Here is a 26,080-nt window from a genome sequence, read left to right as displayed (position 1 = left end):
CCCTTAATAACATCCAATAATCCTTGAATATATGAGGATATATTTCTAGCACATGAATTTCTTTTCTGATTTATTCCTATCTAACTCCACCTTTACTCACTCCCCATTTGGGTTGCAAATGAATTTAACCAGGAAGCTTCTGGTGAGGACCTTGCAATTCTTGTGTGGTATTGTAAACACAGAGTTTGTTGCTGTTTTTGCAGAGATATAGACCGGTCCCTGAGAGGACTGGGGAGAATTATGGTGGCAGACAAATAAACAAATTGGACAAAAGAGCTCTGCGTATCTAGATTCAGTTCCCAGCCATTGGTAGCATCTCTCCTGGACCCCTGGGAAGGAAATTAAGAGGCTGGACCTCAAATTTTCTGTTAATAGAGCAGGGTGATAAGGTGTAGAATGACACAAGGACACCACGATAGTCTATAGTATATGCCCATGGATAGCATTGTTCTCAAGGTCAATGGAATTTGGCTGAGTCACGCAGTATCAGCATGAGTTCAAAGCTTTTCAGGAACACAGTCCAGTTTGGATGATGTCTGTCACCAACAGTTTTGTAGCTGTATTTTCAATTGTCATTTTGTAGACCTTTCTCTCCTCCTTTAATGCAAGGAAGAAAGCAGCCTTCTATCTGAGCCTCCCAAAGCACTTAAATTCTATGAGTGGAGCCTTTATAACTTAAGCAAGTACCACTGTGAATGTAAACCTGGAACATTTCAGTAAAAACAATCTTCCTTTTTTGTAGACTCAAATGCCTTTTCTCTAATACAGTGGCTCCAAATTTCCTAATGCTGTAAGCCTTTAATTGAGTCTCCCAAGCACTCCTGTGGGGGCCCAAATTACTCAAGGTCAGAGAATCTGAACTTGCTTTACCCCAGCAGGGCTGCATAATGGGATGATTTGACCACGGGCATGGCTACCAGGTGTTTTGAAGGGTCTACTCTTGCCTGTATGTTGTGCTTTGATCTTGAAAGGGGGAGGTCTTTTGCTTCCCCCCTTGGCATTGTACAAAAAGCCCTTTGGAATACATCTTGAGGTGACTGGGTATTGGCCCAGAGTCCTACGGTAGTTATCCTGTGTCTCTGTCTTTCTTATCATCTTTTTCTATCTTTCTGTCTAATACATCCTCATTCCTCTCCTGTCCCTCCAAGAACCCTTCAAAGAGTGGGAGCTGGACTTCCACACACTCTTATGTGGGTGTATCTTCATGTGGGGAGACCCAGCTAGAGACAACATAGGCATGGTATCTCAGTTCCTAAAACCATTGAATATATATTTTCCTGTACCTTAGGCAACCCATGTGAAAGGGTCTTTTAATCCCAAATGAGTCATGGTCCACAGGTTGACAAATGCTACTCTATTATCAACTTCCTGTTTAGAACAAGTTTGGAGGAACAATTAATGGGTACAGCACCTATTTTATGAGACATCTTCCCTAGGAAGATGCAACATACATAAGCATCTACTCACCCCAGTGGGAAACTGAAAACAGAATCAAATCCAACTTTTTGAATCAATGAGTTTTACTGGAATTTTTTGTAAGATTATGGGTAAGCAGTTGCTTATTGGAGCATAAGGAACTCAAACAGTTGTTATCATGAAACTCAAAAGACAGCATGTGTTAAAGCTCATGAATAATGCACAAGGCAGACCTGTAAGTATATCTACAAGTTAAAGAGCATCCTATCTTTATGGCTAAATCCTCTTCTAAGGGGCATGACTTCTGAGTTTCTTCATTTGAGTTATGAACACTGAACGCTGTCAGTTTCAGGGGTTTCTTGAAGCTGAAGCCTGAAGCTCTTGAATGGCATATTTCCTGCCTTAAGCAGCTTCCATTCAAAATGGATCATTCCAGTCTCCAGGAAACTGTTACACAACAGCATATACTTCAGTTTTCTCCATTCTGTATTCATTATTAAGTATTTGAGCTTGAACATGTAAAAAAAATTAATGTAAAGTGTCCTATATTTTCACAATTTCCGTCTGCATTAAACACTTGATGTTCTGAAAGATTTGAACATAACTTAAAGGCTTTCACAAGTTTTCATGTTCATAATGATTCTCTAGTGTGGATTCTCAAGTGTAGCTAAGAACAGAGTTTGGTTAAATCACATGCTAAATTATATCCTATGAAAATTTGTCTCACCAGTATGAATTTTCAGATGTTTTCTTAGACCTAGGAGGCAAGTAAAGACTTTTCCTCATATGTTACATTTGTAACTTTTCTCTCCTGTATGAATACTTTGATATGTTCTCAGGGTGATTTTGTAGATAAAATGTTTCTTATATTGACTACTATGGTGGTTTAAATAAGTATGGCACCTATGTACTCATGTGATTGAATGCTTTGCCCATAGGGAGTGGAACTATTAGGTGTGGCCTTGTTGGAAGAATTGTTTCACCATTGAGGCAGGCACTGAGGTCTCATATATGCTCAAGCCACACCTAATACATAGCTCACTTCCTGCTGCCAGAGGATAAAGATGTGGAATTCTCAGCTCCTTCTCAAGCACCATATCTGCCTCCATGTCACTATGCTTACTGATATGAATCTAATAGACAAAAACTTTGAAACTATAAACCAGCCCCAATTAAAAGTTTTCCTTTAAGAGTTGCCATGGCGATAGTGTCTCTTCTGAGTAGTTAAATCCAAACTAAAATAACTACACTTGTAAGGTTTCTCTCCTGAATGAATTCTCTAATGTATTCTTAGAAATGTGCAAACAGTAAAGGATTTCTCACATTTGCTACATTTGTAAGGTTTCACTTTTGTATGTATACTCTGATGTGTTCATCTTGTTCTTCTGTTGGCTAAGTGGTGGCACCTGCCTGTAACCCTATGACACTGCATTCAACACCCTGTTGCTCAGGCAATGGCCTGGTGGGATTTCTGGTTCTGCTGGCACAGACTCTGCCACAGCCACCACATGTAGTTTTTAACTAAGTCTCCATTGTGGTGGTATTGTGTTTCCCGAAATATTGTGCACCCTAATAAACTTATCTGGGGTCAGAGACAGAACAGCCACAATATTAAACATAGAGGATAGGCAGTGGTAGCACAAGCCTTTAATTCCAGCACTTGGGAGGCAGAGCTAGGCAGAAATCCATGTGTTCAAGGATACAGCAAAGCATGGTGACTCACGCATTTAATCCCAGAAAGCAAGCCTTTAAACCCAGAGAGTGATGGTAGAAGGCAGAAAGATATATAAGGCATGAGGACCAGGAACAAGAAGCATTTGGCTGGTTAAGCTTTCAGGCTTTCCAGCAGCACAGTTCAGCTGAGAACCGTTCGGATATGGGGACACAGAGGCTTCCAGTCTGAGGAAACAAGTTCAGCTGAGGAATTGGCAAGGTGAGGAAGCTTTTTTTGCTTCTCTGATTTTCCAGCGTTCACCCCAATAACTGGCCTCAGGTTTGATTTTATTAATAAGAACTTTTAAGATTCCTTCTACACTCCATTGTTGTATTTCCCAATAAAGATTCAGGAATAAGATGTTAGGGTGAAAACTTGCTAGTTAAGAGAGGGCAGGAAGCAACCAGCTGACCTTCCTTTTTGGCCAGAGACCCAGCAAGAGAGAGTTCTCCAACCATTTCAAACCAAAAACACCAAGAAATTCCAAGTCGTTCCCTGCTCTTCCCATGTGTCTATTTTCCACACTCCTCCATACTCTTGGTGGCAATTTCATGTCAACTAATTCCAGGCCCCAGCCCCATACACAGCTGATTTTAATACATTGATTTCAGAGGGAGATCAAATATCCCACAACATATTCTGAGATGAGCAATTACTAAAGGATTTCTCATGTTCACTACATTTCTAAAGTTTCTTAAATGTATATATTCTCTAATGAGTTCCAAGCTTCTCTTTCAATGTAACGGATTTCTAGCATTCACTACATTATGTAATGTTTCTCAGCTGTATGAGTTTTCAGATGTTTTCTATGATCTGAGCCCTGTATAAAGAATTTGTCACATTCACTACATTTGTAAGGTTTCTCTCCTGTATGAATTCTCTGATGAGTTATAAAATACCATTTCTGAGTAAAGGATTTTGTGCATTGATTACATTTGTAAGGTTTTTCTCCTGAATGAATTCTCTGATGGATTTTAAGACTGCCTCTCTGGGTAAAGGATTTGTCACATTCACTACATTTGTAAGGTTTCTCTCCTGTGTGGATTTTCTGATGAGTTCTGAGATGACCTTCTGTGTGAAGGATTTGTCACATTCACTACATTTGTAAGTCTCCCCTCTGTGGATTCTCTGATGTATTCTAAGAGAGGAGCCACATGTAAAGGATTTGCAACATACACTACATTTGTAAGGATCCTCTTCTGTGTGGTTTCTCTGATGAGTTCTAAGATAGCCTTTTGTGGTAAAGCATTTGTCACATTCACTACATTTGTAAGGTTTCTCTCCTATGTGGATCCTGTAATGTCTTCCCAAGTGTGATGTATGAAAAAAGCAATTACCACCTTTTGTACATTTGTAGGGTTTTTCTCTAAAATGGATTATGTAATGTACTTTGAATTGTGAAAAATACAGAAAGCGTTTACTACATTTTATACATCTATAGGGTTTCTCTCTAGGATGGGCTCTCTGATGTCTAATGAGGCTTGAGTGAGTCTTGAAGCAGTTTCCACATTTCCTGCATTGGTGTGGTTTCTTCCCACTATCAGTTTGTTTCAGTGTGATTTCTGTATTAGAGTCAAAAGATGCATCGTACTCCATATTTTTGTGTTCTTCCTTTCCTGTATGATTTCTTTGATTTTGGCTAATGATGGAACACAAATTTAAACAGTTTACACAGTCTGTATACTTGCAAGGTTCTTCTCTAGCATTCCCACTTTTGTGTCTGTTGAGGTTTAAGGCTTCAACAGAGGCATCTCTGTGGTTACCAACTCTATACTTGTTATTTTCTGTAGTATCACTTGTGTCCCAAGGTCTACATTGGCTGGATTCATGAATCACTTTGCCAAGCTCATTACATTTACAAGACTTCTCTTTGATGTTTTCATGATCATGGATCAAATGCTTTGTGTCTTGATGCCAGACCTTCTCATACTTACCACATATGCAATGGTTCTCTGAAAAATTAGTATAATTAGGGATAATAGCAATTAATGCATGAGTAACAGATTCAATGCCTGATGTTTTCTTAGTTTTCTATGACAGATAAGCAGTTAACTTTCAGGTACATAGCTCTTAACAGAGGACTTTTCTGTTTCACAGTCATTGAATGGATGCTCATAATAATCTCCAATCTGATCTATAAGCACAGGAACAATAATAGCCTACTCATTCTTTTTTCCTTTTTATTGAATTTTTTTCATTTATTTGACATCTCAACTGCAGTTTCCCTTCCCTCCTCTTCTCATGTTTCCTCTCCCCACCTCCCTCGCTCTCTTTATCAACTCCCCCTCTGTTTCTGTTCTGAAAGGGACAGGACTCCCATGGGTGTCAACAAGGTGTCAACAAAGCATGGCATATTAAGTTGAGGTAGGACTAAGCTCCTCCCTTTGTCTTCAGGCTGGGTGAAGCAGCCCACTATGAGGAATAGTTTCCCAATATGAAGCCAAAGCGTTAGGGAAAGGCCCTGATTGCACTGCCAGGATTCCCACAAACAGACCAAACTAAACAATGCCATACATATATAGAGGACCTAGGTTAGTGCCATGCATAGCCTTCTCATTCTTATCTAAACACTGTACCTCATAGCTGGTAAGACAAATAGATGTTTGAGTAGTAAAGAACTTTGAGAAAGAAGCTCTGTGAAGGATCATAGGAATAACACTTCCCTATTTCTTATGTTACTGAGACAGAGTACACAGTACAGCTTTGGTCAGCAAGGAACTCATAATATAACCTATGTTGGCAGAGCACTCAACATGTCCTCCCACTTCAGCCTCCACATTAAAATCATGCTGTGCCAGTATCAGACATGGCAACTACATCTCAAAAATAAATACACAAAAACAGCATTCTCAAAACCAACATATTTTTCTCTAAAACTTTTCTATTATTTATAATCAGATATAGGTGAAGAGTTTAAAATAGTAGTAAAATTAATATATTCTAATTACTATAAGTACTGTTATATATTTCCTTGCTCTGAATATTTAATATTCTTTGAACTTTGAAATTTTCTTTATATATTAGATAAGAGGGGTAAAGAGATCATGGAGAATTTCACATTGGTTACTCTTCTATAGAACACAGAAAATGTAAAGGAAGCATCATCAAAAATTTCTATTGGTAACAAGAATTTTCCTCATTTCTGGGATTCTCTAGGTACAGAGAGTTTACGTATACATGAAGTAAGTAACTAAAAAGGATGAATCAGAAATTCTACAAGAACAGAATTCTTACCCACAAAGAGTAGGTTGTTGTAATTCTCCAGCATCACATCCATGTACAAAGTCCTCTGAGCACAGTCTAGACATTCCCATTCCTCCTGGGAGATGTCCATAGCCACATCCCTGAATGACAACAGACTCTGCCATGGAAAATTACCTATTTACCATGTGATGCTTGACAAATGATTTCTTAGGTGAAAGGGACCTAAAGAATTAGAGACATGTTTGTGATATACATGAGGCATGACAATGTTTAAAGGACAAGAGTTTTCTAGAAGTGCTGCACTGCTACTCTTTCAGAAACAATGTATAGAAGGAATTACTACATTGTTTCCATACATTAGGTCACTCTCTTCCATGAATTTTCTGATGTTTTCTAATACCCGAGTAGCAGATAAAAGATTTGCCACAATCACTATATTTGAAAAATTTGTCTCCAATTTACAGTCTGTCATGGCTTAAAGTCCTTGAAAATGTAGTTAGGTTCCCAGCACACTCATGGCATTACAAAACAGAATTTAATCTCAGATCCATGAGATTCAATGCTCACTGATGAAACTTATAGGCAGGAGTCATATATAGTACACGCACATACTTTCAGGCAAATATATGGATATTTATAAAATAAAATTGTACTTTAATTTTAATAAAAGATACTTTCTAAAACATTCAGTCTTTATTTTATTTTCTACCTCTGTGAAAACAGGATGGCATAATATTCTTGCAATCAGCAAACTTTTAGGGAATATACCATACACATTTGAGGTCAAGATGCAGAAATGTACCTTTATGAAATGTGTGTTGATAGCAAACAGAATCCCAGTGTCAAATCTCAGATAGTAAAGTTATAATACTTCAAAATTATACAACTGTTGTTATTGCTTCAATATGGACACTAGATCAACCCTGTCTGAAGCTGGATTCATCTGACTCTACTCTAAAATGCTCAGTTGAGATCCTGAGGCCTAAGTAAAATGCTGTACCCCTTCTAGAACAAAAGGGTATAATATGGAATGTAGAATTCATAGATGAATTAAAGTCAGTTTTTTCTTGAGAGTAAGGAGTGTAAAACTTTTGAATATATCCAATGTTCCAAATAACACACAGAATCAAATTCTTTATGAAGACATTTTTTGAGAAATATTTACAACCATGAAGTAAAGAGAAAAATCAGAATTAGACAACATTAATGTCATTTAAATTTTTCTAAAAATTGAAACAAACAATACTGATAATAACAATTTCATGAATTCCATAAAGTGTTTCACTACAGAATAATTTGATATATATGTGTAAACAAATGCCATCTGCGACAGTGCATTCAGATGAAGTAGAAACACTTTCTGTTATAAAAACAAATGTATTAAGTACAATGAGAAATATTCTAACTTCACTAATTGTGAATTGAATCAACTGAAAATTGAAATCTCTTCATTTCAACTTTTATTTTTTTCTTCAGTATTTGAGCTCATTCATCTAACTGGGTTCTAGCATAGATAAGTATCATTTGTGATTATTCCTTAATTTTTCAAAACTAGAATACACAGGGTTATATATTGTCACAAGTATGTACCAGAAATGTAAATCTAGAGCCTAAACACATAGCTCAGAGATAAAAGGCACTTGTACCTACAGAGAAACTTAATTTAATTCTCTCTACACACATGACAACTAACTATAGTTTCTGACTTCAGCACCAAGGGTTTGGTGCTGACATTATGGATCTAAGGGCATAATGCATCATGCAGTATACGTAAAATATGCAGATAGACCCTCATATACTCAAATAAAGTATTATTGTAAAGATACAGAAACAATGACACAACTCTTCAGAACTTGTCCCTGTGTAATACAAACCTTCAGGGAGAGGAAAAACTTAGGCTGAAGAGAGCCTTCTTTCTCCAAAAGAAAAGAAAAGAGTAATCAAGAGGGACATTCATTTATGCTTGAAAATTGAGGGCTTATGTCCAGCACCAAGTAAATACTCTCTAGGAAATTCTCACTAATATATTCCACCTGATGCCATACAAAGGCGGAGACAGCAGGGATAACCACGGAACTTTAAACGGAATCTCTACTGAAACAATTACATCTCAGGTGTCAACACACCCATCATCAATGTGTGACATAACATGGCAAAAACAGAAACTAGAATACTGCAACCTTCATCTGTGCATAGGCACATCAATTTTCTGGCAAGAGCCACATATTACTTCTGTCATCTGTGCTTTCTAGAATGCTGAAATACTATTAGGGTTCAAGGCAAGCAGTCGCTTCAAATTCTACTTTTCTAAAAATTTCTCAGTGATGTCAGTGAAAAGGTCCATGTATTGGAATGTCCACATTCACAAGCCATTTCTGCAAAACTGACCATTCCAGAATGCCAGCTATGTGGCACATGAGACCTCCCTTCCTCACTAATATAAAAGAACACATGTTCATCCCATGTAGAAAGTGGGCATCAATATAATTCTTTGAGTGTCATTTACAATAGCATCTCTTTTAGAAATTCAAGTCTTCAATCCATGGAAATTCATGGCCTCACAGTATACAATCAAGTGAAAATATAATTGGACAAGTCTCTGCTATATAGGTGAAAGATTTAAAGACTTAAGCTTGAATATAAAAAAAGAAAAACAGGTAAATAAGTCAAAATAAACACTTTCAAAAACATTGCCAGTGGTAGAGGATTAAAATCTTGAATGGTTTCTATAATAAAAGCAGTTTTCAGAGAAATGTGAATAAGACACTGACCTGGAGAGCATTAACCACAGAAGCATTCATTCTTCTTGTTGCTCTTCTTTGAGTTTCTGTCTCAGAAACAGAGAGTGGAATTTTGTTGAAATTTCACATCAAGGTGTCAAAAAACAAAGCTAAAATTAATACAACTCTATTATGGTCAATGCAAAACCACATAAGATCCAAAAACTGAAATGATATCAGAAACCTTGTCAAAGACAGGAGAACATGGAAGGGTATATTTAGAGTGGTGAAATAAAATCACTATGAACCTTATCATTGCACCCCAAAACATGAGCTCTTAAAATTCATGAAGGAAAGTCATATGAAGTGGGTTATAAAATGACAATGGTCATCCACTCAAGCTGCACTGCAGATCTTAGAGGAAAAGTTTACATAGAAAAATTACAGAGAAATTAGTCATGACAACCCAGAAAATAAGGCATTTTATAAAAGGAGTAGATGATTAGGAGAGCTGGGGTGTACCAGATTATTTCCAACACACAAAACCAGCAAACTACCATTTCCAACTAGAAGGAAGTAAATTACTACCCTAATATTACCCACAATAATATTAAAAAACAAATCATGAATAAAAGCTCCATGCTATGAAAATACCAGTAGAAACAGATATGATGTAAGACAAACTTCAGGAGATTTTAGGATAAACTCCTAAGTGAAACAGGAAGAAATGGAACACAGCTGAGCACAGTAAGGGAAGTTGTGTTACACTGAAGCTAATAGTCCAGTGCAGAGGGAAAAAATGAGCAGCATTAGCAGGAAAACTAACAGGAAAATAAAACAACATGTGCTCTCCAGTCTTATTTCATCTAGTGGCATAAGAGTGTGCCAGGAAAAAAAAAAATTGAGTAAGAAATGAGTTAAGAAGAAGAAAGGCACCAAATTCCATTTTAATGATGATGTGATCACACAAAAAACTTTCCATAGTCACCACAGGAAAATGTTAGATTTGCTAACTGCTTCACATATTATAGAAAAGTACAAAACTAACACAGAAAGTAATTACTTTATTAATAATAACAATTTGAAAAGTAATTTATAAATTTAAGCCATTCAGGTTGTTTCCAAAAGATCTAGGAATAACATTAAGTAATGACGAATTCACTTCTATGAAGAAAATTTTAAGGCACTCAAGCTAAAACATGAAAAGTAATAATACACAAAGAAATAGACTTCTGTAAACACTGACTGATGAATGAAATGCTGTATATGGTTTGTCTTAGCAAGGGTTTCTATTGCTGCAATGAAACATCATGATCAAAAAGCAAGTCAAGGAGAAAAGAGTTTATTTGGCCCACACTTCCATATTGCTGTTCATCATTGAAGGAATTCAGGACAGGAACATATAAACAAGCCAGACCTGGAGGCAAGGGCTGATGCAGAAGCCATGGAGTAGTATTGCTTACTGGCTTGCTTCCCATAGCTTGCTAAGCCTGCTTTCCCATACAAGTAAGCAGCGCCAGCCCACCATCCCCAACAGAATGGGTCCTTCCCCATCAATCCCTAATTAAGAATTATGTCAGACCTTATGAAGGCATTTTCTCAATTGAGATTCCTTCCTCTCTGATAACTTGTATCAAGCTGACATAAAACTATCCTGTACATGATTACATTATTAAGAGTAGATTGGTAGCCGGGCGGTGGTGGTGCACATCTTTAATCCCAGCACTTGGGAGGTAGAGCCAGGCGGATCTCTGTGAGTTCGAGGCCAGCCTAGTCTACAGAGTGAGATCCAGGAAAGGCGCAAAGCTACACAGAGAAACCCTGTCTCGAAAAACCAAAAAAAAAAAAAAAAGAGTAGATTGGTGTAATCCAATAAGCAAATACTGACATTTTCCACAAAAGTAGATATAGAAATAGTCATATGGACACAGAAAAATCACAAATATTAAAATTATCCTTAAAAACAGTATTACTTGGGGTATCACAAGACCTGATCATATATTATGATTCAGAGGCACAATAACAAAGACAGTATGGTACTACATTAAAAAAAAAAAACACCTCACAGATTATTGAACAGAACAGAGATCCCAAAAGAAAACACAAGAAGAAAGATAAAGTGAGCCAAATACATAAAAAATGAACCGAAGAAGTGTGAGAGCTGCTGTGGGATGGTCTGTATGTCAAGTGTGTTGCTGATTGGTTGGTAAATAAAACACTGATTGGCCAGTAGTCAGGCACAAGGAAGTATAGGCGGGACAAGGAGGAGAATAAAGCTGGGAAGTGGAAGGCTAAGTCAAAGACAATGCCAGCCGCCACAATGACAAACAGCATGTGAAGATGCTGGTAAGCCACGAGCCACATGGCAAGATATAGATTTATAGAAATGGATTAATTTAAGCTGTAAGAACAGTTAACAAGAAGCCTGCCACGGCCATACAGTTTGTAACCAATATAAGTCTCTGTGTTTACTTGGTCGGGTCTGAGCGGCTGTGGGACTGGCAGGTGAGAGAGATTTGTCCTGACCATGGGCCAGGCAGGAAAACTCAAGCAACAGAAAGCCCTTTGAACATTCAATGCTGAGGAAATGATTACCCATGTGTAGAAAAGTGACATTAGATCCATATCTCTAACTCTATCCAAAAATCAACACTAACTAGATCAAGGAACTTCTTGGAAAATTTGAAGTGCTGAAAAAGTGCTAGAGAAAAACATGATTATAAATTCTAAATTATTTTGAAATAAGCAAACACACCCTGAAAGAGATTGCAGGAGCACAGAAATTAACCAGGAAAAATGACAAAGGGATTTCGTGGAGTACAAAGCTGTGCAGATCTGAAAAGTACACAAAGAATGAATGGTAGCTAAGAAAGTGAAATAAATACTTAGGCTTTCTTCACAAAGGGCCTAATATACACACTACACAAAGAGCTGCCTAAAGTAAACATATGATGTTCAAACTATCTATACAAAAGAAATTGGTATGGGAACAATAGCTTTCAATGGAGTTAAGAATAGAGACCATGCTGAGTATTGGAAGATTGGCAGTGGTAATATTATTTCTTTCTTGGGTCTCTGAAGGAGTTGAAGATTAGTTAGTTACAGTTAAATATTAGTTAGTTATAGTTGAAGATTAGTTAATTATAGTTGAAGATTAGTTAGGATAGAAAGTGAATTAGGTACATTTTGGACTTACCAAAATAGGATAGATAATGGAATTATTTTCTCTGAATTTGTCAAATACAAATGGACTAGACATTTTTTTAGGTATTTATTATTTGTATATATGGTATATAGTTATTGTACTTTTGTATATAGTTTTTCTTATGTTAGCTATAACCTTTTTCTTTTTTTTCTTTTTATTAAAATAGAAAAGGGGAATTATGGTGATATTTTAATTGTACTGAAATGTGATTTTATTTGTATGTTAATAAATAAAGTTGCCTGGGGGTCAGAGCTAATAGCAAGCCATAGCAGAAACTGGGCGTTGGCGGTGCACACCTTTAATCCCAGCTCTTGGGAGGCAGAGCTAGGCAGATCTCTGTGTGTTCAAGGATACAGCCAGCATGGAGACACACGCCTTTAATCTCAATACCAACCATAGAAGACCTGGAGGTCTGTATAGACAGGCAGTGACGAGGAGGTCACGGGGTTGGGTTTACAACCAATGAGAAGGCAGAATAGAAAGTCTATAAAAAAGACAAACAGACAGGAAGTAGGTCTCTTGCTGAAGAGGACAACAGCAGCAGTGAAGGGTAAGGTTTTTAGCTCTGACCTCTTGGGCTTTCATCTCTGCATTGGCTCTGTGTTTCTTATTTAACAAGACCATTCATCTGCATTTGGCAGGTGTAATAAAAGGCAGGTGACAATAGTTACCCTCATGAAATGAAGTTCAGAAGAAAAGCCTCAAAACCATGATGCAGCCTTCTTGAGATAGAAATGCATCATGAATGAATACTTCCATACTGTGTGCTTCATATGGCATCATGAGGTAAGAGTGAAGTTTTTTTTTTTTTTTTTTTTTTTTTTTTTTTTTTAAAGATTTATTTATTTATTATGTATACAGCATGTATGACCGCAGGCCAGAAGAGGGCACCAGATCCCATTACAGATGGTTGTGAGCCACCATGTGGTTGCTGGGAATTGAACTCAGGACCTCTGGAAGAGCAGTCAGTGCTCTTAACCCCTGAGCCATCTCTCCAGCCCCCAAGAGTGAAGTTTTAAATGATAGCCTCACAAGCTCACAGCTCAGGAAAAGTACGGCTTTCATACTGAATAGAAGAAGGCAGAGGAAGATGTTAATTTCTCCAAATAAATAGAAAATTATTTCCAATATAAACACACAGTCACATTCCCTGATTAGTCCCTTCTTGAGGAAAGGTTTGAGGGGCTCTAAAGTCTTCCACCAGTGCACATTGCTATCAGCAGTTGTAGGTTAGTAGAAAATACCTAGGGTTATTGAGTTTGTGATCTCTGGCAAAAGACCACAGCCTCAATCAAATTATACTTAAAAGATTTATTGATTAGATGCTAGCAAGATGAACAATCTCTAAGCCAAATTTGAGACTGCTATGCAGGAAGAGTATGAGGATGGTGTAGTTGGGACGTTCATTGGACCACCAGCTCCCAAATAATGACATGGAGACTAATTACTAATTATGAAAGCTTGGCCTTAGCTTAGGCTTGTTCCCAGCTAGCTCTTATAACTTTAATTAACTTGTTGTAGAATGTTTTGATCACACTGTGACACTCCAAGACTGCCAATAAAGTTGTCCTTGAATCAGGGTACAGAGTTACCAATTGGCTGAGCAGAATTAACCATAGAGGTTTTGGTGGACCCAGATTAGGATAAAGAGACACAGGAAGGAATACAGAGGGCTTGGAAAGATTCATGTTCTTTTCCATATGGATAAGCATAGAGAGGCAGGTTCAGCTGATCATTTCTCCGTTGCTCTGTAGATCTATCAGTCTTTTTTTCCCAATATCTGATTCCCGAGTTTTATTGAATAAAACAATAAATGCAATCCCTTAACCCATTTATATTAATCTACATTCTGTCATGTGGTTCGTTATTTCTCCTCCATACTGAGTTCCTGCTTCCTCTGTGACTTGCTGATGAATTCTGTGTGCTTCAGATTCCTCCCAGAGTTCCTCTCTCTACCTGGAAATCCCACCTCTCCTGCCTAGCTATTTATTAAACCAATCAAAGCAACACATCTTCACATAGGGTACATATAAATAGCAACAGGAAGGTTTTTGCAGACATAATTCACCAGCTTCACTGACCCTACATAGCAGAAACCAGAGGACACAGGAATGGAGAATTCATTGTTTTAAAACTGACAGAAGGAGAAGGACCTGGTAAGCAGCAATAGAATCAGAACGTGTCCGTTCTGAAGGTGTTTCCATGAATGGAATTCACAGCAGCAACATGGAATTCAAGAGCAGTGAGGAGATTAAGGTGAAATGCGCATGAGCAAATGCTGCCAGTGAACAGCACTACATGCAGTCAAGTCTCCTCAGAGAAGAATATGCGTGTCCTTCAGGGACCTTATAGGTCCAACCGCAATCTGCTGTAATCAATGTTTCTCATTAAACTTCAAATGTGAATCACATATAAGAGTTTGTTCAGTGTTACTTAGGGGAAAATTAACTGGCACCCCTTCATTCGACTTCAAATCCTGTTGGGCTATTAGTACTCATTTAGAGAAGAAATCTGACCCTTCTGATTAGTGTGGAGGTTTTGGAGAGTTAGGTACCCAGGGTAGAAATTAATGATAAAGAGACTCAAAGAAGGATACAAGGGGTCAACGCACAGACTTCTTGCAGTAAAAAGACACAAATAGTGACAAATCGTTCTTCACTAATCCAAATAAGACAGTAATCTTCCAAAGTCATAGAATTAAATCTGAAAAGAGGTGTAGCATGAATTGTTAGAAGGTCTTATTAATAAAAACAAACCCAGGGCCTAGTATTCTTGGGAATATGGATGTAATTGGATGCCAGATGTAGCAGGAATCTTAACAGGTCTTATTAATAAAAACAAACTCAGAAGCCAGGTATTGGGGTGAATGCTGGAAGATCAGAGAAGCAGAACAAGCCACAGCCACCTCACCTCGCCAATTCCTCAGCTGATCCTGTTTCCTCAGACTAGATGCCTCTGAGTCCTTAGTCAAATCGATCTCAGCTGAGCTGTTGCTCAAAAGCCTGAAAGCTTAACCAGGCCCTAGTTCCTGGTTTTCACGCCTTATATACCTTTCTGCTTTCTGACATCACTTCCTGGGATTAAAGGCTCGTGTTGCCATGCCTGGCTGTTTCCAGTGTGGCTTTAAACTCACAGAGATCCAAGTGGATCTCTGCCTCTGGAATGCTAGGATTAAAGGCGTGTGTGCCACCATTTTCTGGCCTCTATATCTAGTGGCTGTTCTGTTCTCTGACCCCAGATAAGTTTATTAGGGTGCACAATTTTGGGGGGAACACAATATCACCACAAAAGGGACACTGCAATATATGTCAATGACCTCAATGTTACCTTATGGAGTACCTTGGAAAGTGATACAAAATGAATGAGAATTCAAGAAGAAAAGGATGATTTCCTAGAAACAAGTGAACAATTCAAACTCCTATGTCACAAAACCAGGCCAAGCAATAAGCAAGTGCTGAGACTGATACGGTCAGAGTTTCCTCTAACAGTGCCTGAGGACTGGACAGACTCAGCACTGAATTATTTGAAAGGCCACTAGAAAAGGACACCATTTGGAACATGTGGCTATGGTGGGCCTTGCCCTTTTCTCCCATTCCTTCTGCCTTGCTAAAAACCATTAGATTACATCCCCAAAGCTAGCCACCAAGGTCTACTCCTTTATTTGGCCACTTCATCCTCCTGAGGTTTTCTTCCAAGGTCCAGGTATGGAAGCATTGAATCAACAATCAGAAGCCCCCTTTGGTTCACCTAATAAACACGCCCAATTAATATTAAACATCGCATTTCATCATGGGGTTTCCTCTCTTTACCTTTATAAACTGCCATTTGCCTATGTGCCACCTCTACATCCCATTTATCCAGAGGCAGTCCTATGTCCCTCCAGGACAAATATCCCTGTCCTTTACCCGTGACCCCTTCCCCTTCTCCCTCATCTCTATCTTTTTACCACTGCATCCTAGCCCATTCTAACACAGAGTTCTCCTTTTTCTCTTTTGAAGAATTCCACCTGCAAAGTCATTTGCTGCCCTTTTCTGCATGAGTCAAAAAGCAGTCATTTTAATTTTTCTTTCCTGCTTAATAAAAGATTTGTGGAAAAAAAAGTTTTTGGGGGTGGTGTGTGCCTAATGTGGGCCCAGTAGGGAGTCCCTGCTGTGCAGGGGTCCCCTTCTTTATCTAATTCCTTTACAAATGCCTATACTAATTCTCCATAGAAATATATTGCCAAAAATTGAAAAAAAGAAATGACAGACCGTCATCACTAAAAGCTGGCTTTACACTTATACAAATGGCAGATGAGAATGAAAAACATTTGCAAAGGAAAAATCACAGGCAAGAATGCTTCAACGCCCACAAACCAATCAATTCAAGACACAAAATATATAGAGTCAGTGAGAGATGACACACAACCATGTCAGCATATCCATGAAAGGCCTGTGGAAAGGTATCACATTTGCTCACCATGTAAGCACTGAAGAACATGAGAACAGAAGGAACATATCTCACCCTAATGAAGATAACAGCCAGAAAAACCCTGAATCTAGTGTCACACAAAACAAAGAAAGCTGCCAACATTCTATTCTAATCAGAAGAGACAAGGGTGTCCACTACCTCCACACTAACTCAACACAGAGCATCAGTGCTTACAAAGAGCAAGAGACAGAAAATTTCCAATGTGTCAAATAAGAAAATTCAGAAGGCACAATTTCCCATATTACAAGGAACACAATTCTTTACTTCAAAAACTAAAAATATTCCCAGAGAAAGCTCAGGTCTGATATCCCTCTTAATGAGCTACATGAAAACCCAAGAAAATATCACTTGTGTTTCTACACTCCAACAGAATATTAGGAGAAGTCAGCAGACTACTCAATGTCTAAAACTGTCATAGACACCCTTTTGTAGCATTAAAACTGCCAAAAGTGCTCTGCAGGCTGCTGGGTGAGAAGAATCATCAGTGTCTGTCCCCAGATGCTGATCCCTTCTGCTGCAATACCAACCTGCCAGGCAAGGTATGCCCATCAGGGTAATAGCGCCAAGACTATTTAGTAGTTAACAGAGGCTTTGGGGTTCAAACTGAAGTCAGCCTACAAACACACAGATGGCACTGGAAACTGGCAAATGGGCAATGACCGGAAAGATCACAGGCCCTGGGAGGGAATCTACTCCTGACATACTGCTACATGTAAAAATGCTGGAACTGCCTTTAAAAGATTCTGCTCACACCAGAGCCTGGTGCTGCTTTCAACCTGTCAGATAACTTGGTTTGCAACAGGAACATGTTACTTCAGAGACTGCTGAGTGCACAGCCTGGGAGTGAAAAATTCATATTTCCATATCCAAGTCTCAAGACTATAATAGCTGGAGAAAGGGGAGTGACTTATAGAGAAAACATACTGTCACAAATCATTCCATTCACTGATCCTGTGTGTGTCAGCCTTGCACACACACACACACACACACACACACACACACACACACACACAAGAAAATATGTTTCCTGGATCACAGCTGGGTGCCTGCTTCCCTTGGTTTCCTAAAACAGTGCCATAAAGTGAAGATAGTTTTCTGTGTAATCAAATACTATCTGATTAAATTTTTGGCTAGTTCCAGAGAAGGAAATATGTGAAATACACTGGAACCATGGCCAAGAGCCTACAACTAAAAGGATGACATGGGAGGGAATCCACTCATGACATAACATTTTGCTACATGGACAAATACTCAAACTGACTTTACCTGGTTCTGTTGACAATACAGCTTGTTACTGCTTTCAGCCTATATCAGAGAACCTTTGTCTATAAGGGGCAACGTTTATTTCAGGGACTCCTAACTGGACACATACAGAGAATGTATGACTTCTGACTGCACAGCCATAGAGGAAATCCATATGACCTGGTTCAAATCCCAGGGAACACAACAGAAGAGAGCACAGATTGTGTTAGCAGAATAGGGAGGTTATCTATGAAACACAAGATACATTGAATATACTTTACAAAAAAGTAGTCAAGAGAAAACTAGTTTCCATGGAAGCACAAAAAGTCTGAGTATACAGAGCAGCCCCAGGGGCATAAAGCAGAGTTTGAGTTATTCGAACTGTGATTCCAGATGATACTGCAGAGCCACACGGCCACTAGAACATGGAAGTGTCAGAAGAGCAGATATACAGCCCTATGCAAGAGAGCAGCAGATCCAGAAAGAGCACAACAGCCGTGACCATGTGATTGTCATCCCAATGACACAAAGGTGTTGCATAATAGGCATCCTTGTCAACCAAAGGTGTTGGGAAAAGGATCTATCCAGACAAAAGATAGGAATCTGGGTTGATTCTCCCCACTACCCACTGAATCACTGACCTTCATCTATGCTGGAAGAGTAAATAGATAGGTGTAATTAAAACATACACAGAAAACATAAAAATCAAAAGTATGAAGAAATAGCCTACAGAACAGATAAAATGTATTAGGTAGCTTTTCATGGTATGATAGGTTAATAACCAGAATATATCATAAATGAAAGAAAAAACAACAAAGAAATAATAATCACTTCATTGAGGAAGCAAAATATTTCAGTAGATTGTGCTAAAAAGCAGTTATAATGGCCAATAAAAACACACATAAAATGCTCCACACTCATAGCCATGAAAAAATACTCACCTAATATGCACTAAATCCCCCCTCTGTCAAGTCAGTAGCCACACTGAAGGACTTCTATAACAACAAATCCTGCAGAAAACACAAATAAAGAAATCAGACACATGATATTAGTAGAAATCCAACTTATTGCAGCCACCAGGCAAGTCAATGTAGAGCTCCTTCAACAACCATACAAGCAAAAAAAAAAAAAAATCATGTAATGTAAGATTCAACTATATCACACATGTGGTCCTGTATGAAATGACTAAATATAGTACATTCTTGCAAAAACAAATTACTCACTGACCAATATGTATGTGAATAGAAAAATCAGATGGAAAACAGAAAATACATATATGATGAGAACACTGACACATAGATTTTATGTTCTTATCCAAATATAGGAACCCAATTGAAAAGGGACTTTCTCCTAGGCAAGAATTCTAAGCAATTCATTTCAACAGGAATGGGGAACTTCTGCAAAATAGAAAAAATTATGTTCATTTCATATGAAATTTTGAGAAAGCAGAGTTCAAAAACCTTCAGAAGGGCAAAACAAGATTTCAAAATCTATTAAAATTATACCAATAAGAACACTGAGTTTCAGTTTTCAGAATGATGACAGGTGACATCAATGTAAAGACAATTAAGACAGATATAAAACAATGCAGAGATACTAAGCAATTCTTATCAAAGTTTCTAAAGCATCATGTTAGGAAATGGGAAATGAGAGTATTAAAGGAATACAATCTACAGACACTAACAAAATGTCAAAAGCAGGAGACCAGGAAACAAACCTAGAGGCACCAATTTTCCTAATTTTAATTAAAATGAAAGTAATGAAAATCATTTATATTGGTATGAAGACACAAAAGAAATATGAATAGTACAGAGATGTCATTACTCTCATTCACAGTCAAATAAATTATATTTTTTCATAGGATTGATTCTTACACACAAAGCCAGTAACATATACAATAAAATAATCTAGAGATTATTTATAGTAGAATACTCTAGAGCAGGAGTTCTCAACCTGTGCATCCTGAGCCCTTGTAGGGTAGAGGTTCAAAAGACCCTTTCACAGGGTTGGCTAAGACCAGAGGAAAACACATTATCTCCAATGGTCTTAGGAACTGAAGCACAGCTCCTCTATCCATCTCCATGTGAGTCTGACTACATACGGATATGCCCACATACAAGCACTTGGAACTAAATATAAATGTTGCAGCATTAAGAAGGTTGAGAACCACTGCTCTAGAATCATTTCTAGAGAAACAGAATGTGACAAAAGTAATCTCATGTCTCATTCGCATGTTCATTATTTTAATTTTTTAAATAAAAAATTTAATATAAATAATAATAATAAAAAGATTCTGTGTTTCTGCTTATAATTATCAGTGTTTTGTAGCATATATGTTAGTGCTCTGTGTTTGTGCCTGGTGTGAATTAAGGTAAGAAAAAGACATCAAATCTCTGATACTAAAGTTATGGATGGCTGTCAACCTCTCCGTGTGTACAGGAAACTGGACTCATGTCCTTTTCTAGACAAGCAGGGACATTAACTGCTGACCTCCAATCCATTTCCATTGTCATTAGAACCTCTCAACACACCTATCTTAATATCTCCAAAATATCTGGTATATTTGGTACTGTTTCATTTCTGTTCGCCTTGCAGGTATCCAGGCAATGCATAAGCAGTCTGGTTTATCAGTGAAACTGTACCCAAGAAAGAGATTCCTCAGAAAGCTCCTGGATTTCAGTCACAGTATTGTGTTCAATAGAAAAAGAGAAAGCAATGTCAAGGATTCTACAAATGAGTCCCCAGATCTTACGCAGCGTCAGAATACTGAAAACACTTAGGGACCATTTTCAGTTGCCATAACTTGAGTCCCACCATTTCTAATCACAGCTCAAACAAAACACAAGGGTAGAAATGGAACTGAATGTATAGTACTGACACAGTACTATACATCACTGTGTTTCTGAATTTGTCATTGAACAAAAATGGAAGACTAACACCTCCCAAAAAGACAAACATGAAGAACATATGATGCAAATCATTTTTGGAATGCCCTTGATGCTGAGGAGTAACCAGGTCCCATGCTTGAGGAGCTGCAACAACCAGGCTCCACCCTGAGAACATCCTAACTGCCCTAAATGCCAGACACAGCCCCTCCAGATAATGGCAGCCAAGCTTTGCCCTACAGAGGAAAAAGCCCTAGTTCAGGACTTAAAAACCCACCAATTCTCTACCATGGAAAACTCCACTATGGATCTCTCCACCCCCAAGAAGCATTATGTAACTCTTGTCTTCTGCTCAGTTCTCTACTACTTCTTGCCCAAACAGAGGCAGATGTCCTCTTGAGTTTCTCCCTTGGGGAAAAAAATCTTTTATGTGAGGTTTGTTGTGTGGTATGACTGTGGTATTCCTTGATTCCCAACTACCATGATACCTTTCCCTTCAGAGCTGTGACATTTGCATTGGGTAAAACTTCCCCATGGGAACAGAGCTGTAACACTTCCACTGGGGAAACCATTCTCCCTCAGAACTGTTAGATTTCCCCAGGGGAAGCCTTTCCACTCAGAGCTATAAGATTTATACTTCTCTCCTCTGAAGATTTCACTTCCCTCTGTGAGATGTGAGATTCATTCACACAAAGCTCACACACTTTTCCCTGGAATCCAAAGGAGGAGCAATGGAGACTAGGAGAAAACTATTCTCATACACAGCAATTCCAGCACATCTAATCTCTGCACAAAGTCAGCTGAGCAGATTCAAGCATTGAGTCCTGAGAGCAGTCTACAGTCCCAGCCCTGACTGTAAACAAATCATGAAATTAAAATTAAAAGGAGGGAGTGTTTGAGCCATCTGTGTTCCTGCCCTGCTTTAATCACAGCATGCAGAAGGCAGAGGCAGGCAGATCCCTTGGGGGACCAGGTTGGTGTACATGGTGAGATCTGAGCCAGACATGGCAAAAGAACGATATACTTATTCAACAAAATAAAGCCAAAACCAAAAAGCACCAGGCCAATTTGGTCATGTGATATGGGAAGAGTGCTTATCATAGAATGTGGAATAATTGGAGTCAATTTTTCTCACACAGTTGAATAATAAGAATTATTTAACAGATGATCTCTAATTTTGTCCTAAACTATAGTGCATCTTATAACTGTAAAAACAGTATGGCCTGTGCTCTCACAGGATGTATATATATTGTACTTTTCCAGACTATGGTATAATATTAAGCATTAAGCATATTAAAACACATTTCTAAATGTTGTGTTTACGTGTAAGCATGCATAAGTCCTAGATGGAAAATTAACTGGAGAAAAAAAGTGTGCTTAGTAGATGTTAATGTTTACAATCATAGCTTTAAAGCTTGCTGAAATATACTTCCCGGTTCACTAAAACCTGCAATGGCTCCTCAGGTGACTAATATCTAAGAAGGTCTCTGGGATTGCCCAATCTTTTTGAAGAAAGGACACTTTTGAATAGGCAAGTGGTAAAACAGGGGAGTTGGAATAAATGAATGAGTTTAAATGCCAGGAGCTTTGGAATTGCCACAACAGCAAAAAGAATCATGTGTGCAAAAAATAGAAAATGAAAAATCTCTACCCGATCATGCTTCTATAAATATGCTGGGAATCACAAGATGAAGGCAAAGGTCAGGGGAAGCCACAATTCACATCATATAAAATTTACTGACACGATTAAGATATTCACAGCATAATGTATTTTTATGAGTAATAGCAGAGACACAACCACACCCTTGTTCCTGTTCCTGCCTGTTTCCCAGGACTGAAGCTCCTGTGACTTGGGAAGTTCCTGGGCTGCTGAGATGACAGCTGTAGTCGCCACCCTGCCCAGCTGAATGGTCACTTTCCCAGGCCACCCCATGGATCTCTGCTGCTATGATAGGAGTTGTTTGTTCATGTCACTGTAGCACTCAGGGTTGTGATGTAATTACAGCACAGACACAGCTGATCTGGTTTCCACATGTGTCACATGGATGTCACTGCAGAACTGATTCCATGGAAGCTGGGACTGCACGCAAAAAACCTGCACACGATTAACCCAGCTCAAACCCCAGCAGGGGTGAAAGGGATCATCACACCACTACCTGAGATATGATAGGTAACTCTTGGCCTTTGAAAAGGCAGAGTCAGTCTTCTTCAGAGATGTGGCTCATGTATATACAGCTAGCCTACCATGAACTCAGTACTTTTAAAAAAGTGTGAATTTGAAGATGTGAAGAAGCATTATGGGAGTGGGTAATTACAGCTGAGGGATAGGAGGTAAATTTGATCAAACACATGATATATACATGAATAAAATTTGCAAAACAATAAAAAAATCAATACATATCACTGACTTGACATTTATTTCTTCAGCTTGGCCATTTGAAGTCACATATCCAGGCTCCACATTTACTCTCACACTAGCAGTGACACCTCCATAGTCTTTCCTGGAGAACTAAGGACACTTACTTTCTTAGAGTGTCAGCTCATCAAAAACAGTGACATAGAAGTGGAGTGACAAAGATACACTGGAAGTCCTGGCAGCAGTAGGTGCTGGTTGTAAAATCATTTGTCCACAGTTATCTAGCTGAGAGCTAACAAGCATAAGAACAAGTCAGTCTGAAATAGTATGTAAAAAGATATCAGAAAAGTTGTGTAGAAATTAATGAGATAGAGACTCAAAGGCAATACAATGAGTTAAGCAACAGATTTCTTTCTGTGAAGACACAAAAGTACAAATGAAGTATTTTTCACCTAACCCAAACTGAAAAAAAATGAATCCCCAAGTAATAGAACTAGTTGAAAATAGGACACTGCACTGTATGCCAAGGACATCAGAGTCACCTTATAGAGCGCTGTGGATGGTCACATGCAAAGATACTGGAACTGAAGAAGAAAAGGATGACCTCATAGAAACAAGTGAACAATTCACCCTTCTAAGTTATAAAACTAGAAAAGGCATTAAGCAGAGATGAGACTGAAGCACGAAAAATTCCTCTTAACAGTGTCTGAGGACTGGAAAGATTCAGTATGGAAATCTCCTTTCCTTTAGACAAAATTTACACTAATACCAGAAGGAGAATACTAAATTAAAAAAGGAAGAAAATGAACTCTAGAAATTTATTATACAATGCTAGCTTTCCCTCCCCACCCAAATCAGGTGAGACCAAAACAAATAAATGCAAAGAAAAATCACAGACAAATTGCCAGGATGAACATGGACACAGAGGTTGTTCTCTAAATTACACAGAAACAGAATGCAAGCTGATTTAATGCCAAGAATGCAAGACTGTTTCAACCCCTATGAACTGATCAATGTAAGTTACCAAATATAGAGCATCAGTAAGAGAAGAATCATAACCATGTCAATAGATCCATGAAAGGCCCATGGCAAAATATCACATTTGTTCCTTATAAAATCTCTGAAGAATGTAAGAACAAAAGGAATATACCTCAGTAAAATAAAGACAATGAGACAAAAATCCTAAACCTACAAAAGAACAGCTGGAATCATTTTGCTCTAATCAAGACAAAGAAGGATGCCCTTCACAGTCCACACATTGCATCAGTGGATGTACAGCTGAAGAACACCGAAAGTTTTAAACCTGATAATATAGGACAGTAAGAAAGAAAGAGGACCTCTTAGATAAGAAATAGAATTCTGCACTTTCAAGGTAGAAATTTATTGGAATGACTCACAGGCTGCAGTCCAACAATGGCTAGTTTTGGGTGGAAAGTCCAAGAATCTACTAGCTGCTCAGTCCCAGGAGACTGAGTGTCTCAGCTGGTCTGCTGGGATCTTGAAGAAGGAATGCATGTATTGACAGAGGTGAGAGCAAGCAGGCAAAGAACACCCCTTCCTTCTTCCATTGTCCTTAAATAGGCTTCCAACAGAAGGTGAAGCCCAGATTAAAGTTGTGCCCACCAGCCTCAAGGTCTGGATTAAAGGCATGTGTCATCCAGCCTCAAAGTCTAGATCACAAGTGTGTCCTCCATTTCTGGATTATAGTTCATTTCACATATAGTCAAGTTGACGACCAAGAATAGCCATCACAGTGCCAAAAACTGAAATGCAGCCTGTGGCAAAGGGCAGTTATCAATGGCCATATCTAGATTTGGATCCTGTATGCTAATAATACCAACCTGCAAGGCAAGGCATGTCCATTGGCATCACAGTGGCAAGACTATTTTGTGGATAATAGAAGGCCTTCTATTTGATTTGAGGCCATCTCCAAAGAAGGACATACATGCATGTCACAGAAAATCTGGCCAAAAGTCAGGGATGGTGAAGGTCACAGGCCCTAGGCAGAATCCACTACTGACATTTTGTTACATGTACAAATATTCAAACTGCCTTTTGCTGGTTCTGTTCACACCATAACCTGGGGTTGCTTTCAGCCCTGGTGTAAGAAACATTGTTTTCAATGGGCAATGGTTACTTCAGAGACTCATAAATCATTAAATACTGAGAACAATTGACTGTTTCCTGCACAAACTATAATAGGAATTCCATATTCCCACATCTAAACTGCAGAGAACATTACAGAAGAAGAGGTAAAAGATTTTAAGCGCTAGAGGATGGGGAAGTGACATGTGAAAAACACTCTAGTCATAAGACATGCCCCTTGGAATTATGGACATATTGCGGCCTGGCCACCTGGCCTAAACCTGACTAGTTGGTGTCCACATTAAAGGTCCTAAATAATAACAAATGCTGGAGACAATGCAGGAGGAAGAACACGGAGACAGTGTTAGTGGGAATCCAGCTCACTGAAGCCACCAGAAAAGACAGTGTGCAGCTTCTTGAACAAACAATAAGAAAGAAAACCTAGAGAAGATAGTAGTCAAGAATATAAAGGAATGAAATATACTGCAAAGTATCAATGAAATAGAAAAGAACTTAGAAAGAGAAGAAACGTAACAGACAAAAAAAAAATAACAAAAAGGTATATGTCTATATTTTCCTCCAGTGATTTCTTGAAATGTATATGGATAATATTCTGTAAAACAAATATAAAAATACTATATAGCTTCAAAAAAAACCTAATACATATATATATGAGAAAAAGCCAAATCTATCAATATAACAAAACAAAGAATATTAAGAAACGATCAAATAGTCCATTTCCATTCTAAAATTTAGAACTGTCTATAAGATGCTGCATTTCTT

General features: G+C 38.3%; 1 protein-coding gene across 1 annotated transcript in view; it reads right to left on the bottom strand.

The window, feature by feature from the left end:
• Nucleotides 1–26,080, bottom strand: part of LOC131903411 (zinc finger protein 660-like) — a 39,625-nt gene that overhangs the window by 5,500 nt on the left and 8,045 nt on the right. Inside the window, 6 exon segments of the mRNA XM_059253970.1 lie at nt 2,665–2,784; nt 3,920–4,201; nt 4,204–5,082; nt 6,365–6,491; nt 9,106–9,161; nt 18,913–18,981. Coding sequence (XP_059109953.1) covers nt 2,665–2,784; nt 3,920–4,201; nt 4,204–5,082; nt 6,365–6,491; nt 9,106–9,135 — 1,438 coding nt within the window. The 5' untranslated portion in view covers nt 9,136–9,161; nt 18,913–18,981.

This window comes from Peromyscus eremicus, chromosome 1 (assembly GCF_949786415.1).
Source record: "Peromyscus eremicus chromosome 1, PerEre_H2_v1, whole genome shotgun sequence".
Classification (NCBI taxonomy): domain Eukaryota; kingdom Metazoa; phylum Chordata; class Mammalia; order Rodentia; family Cricetidae; genus Peromyscus; species Peromyscus eremicus.
This window is presented reverse-complemented; position numbering and strand designations above follow the sequence as displayed.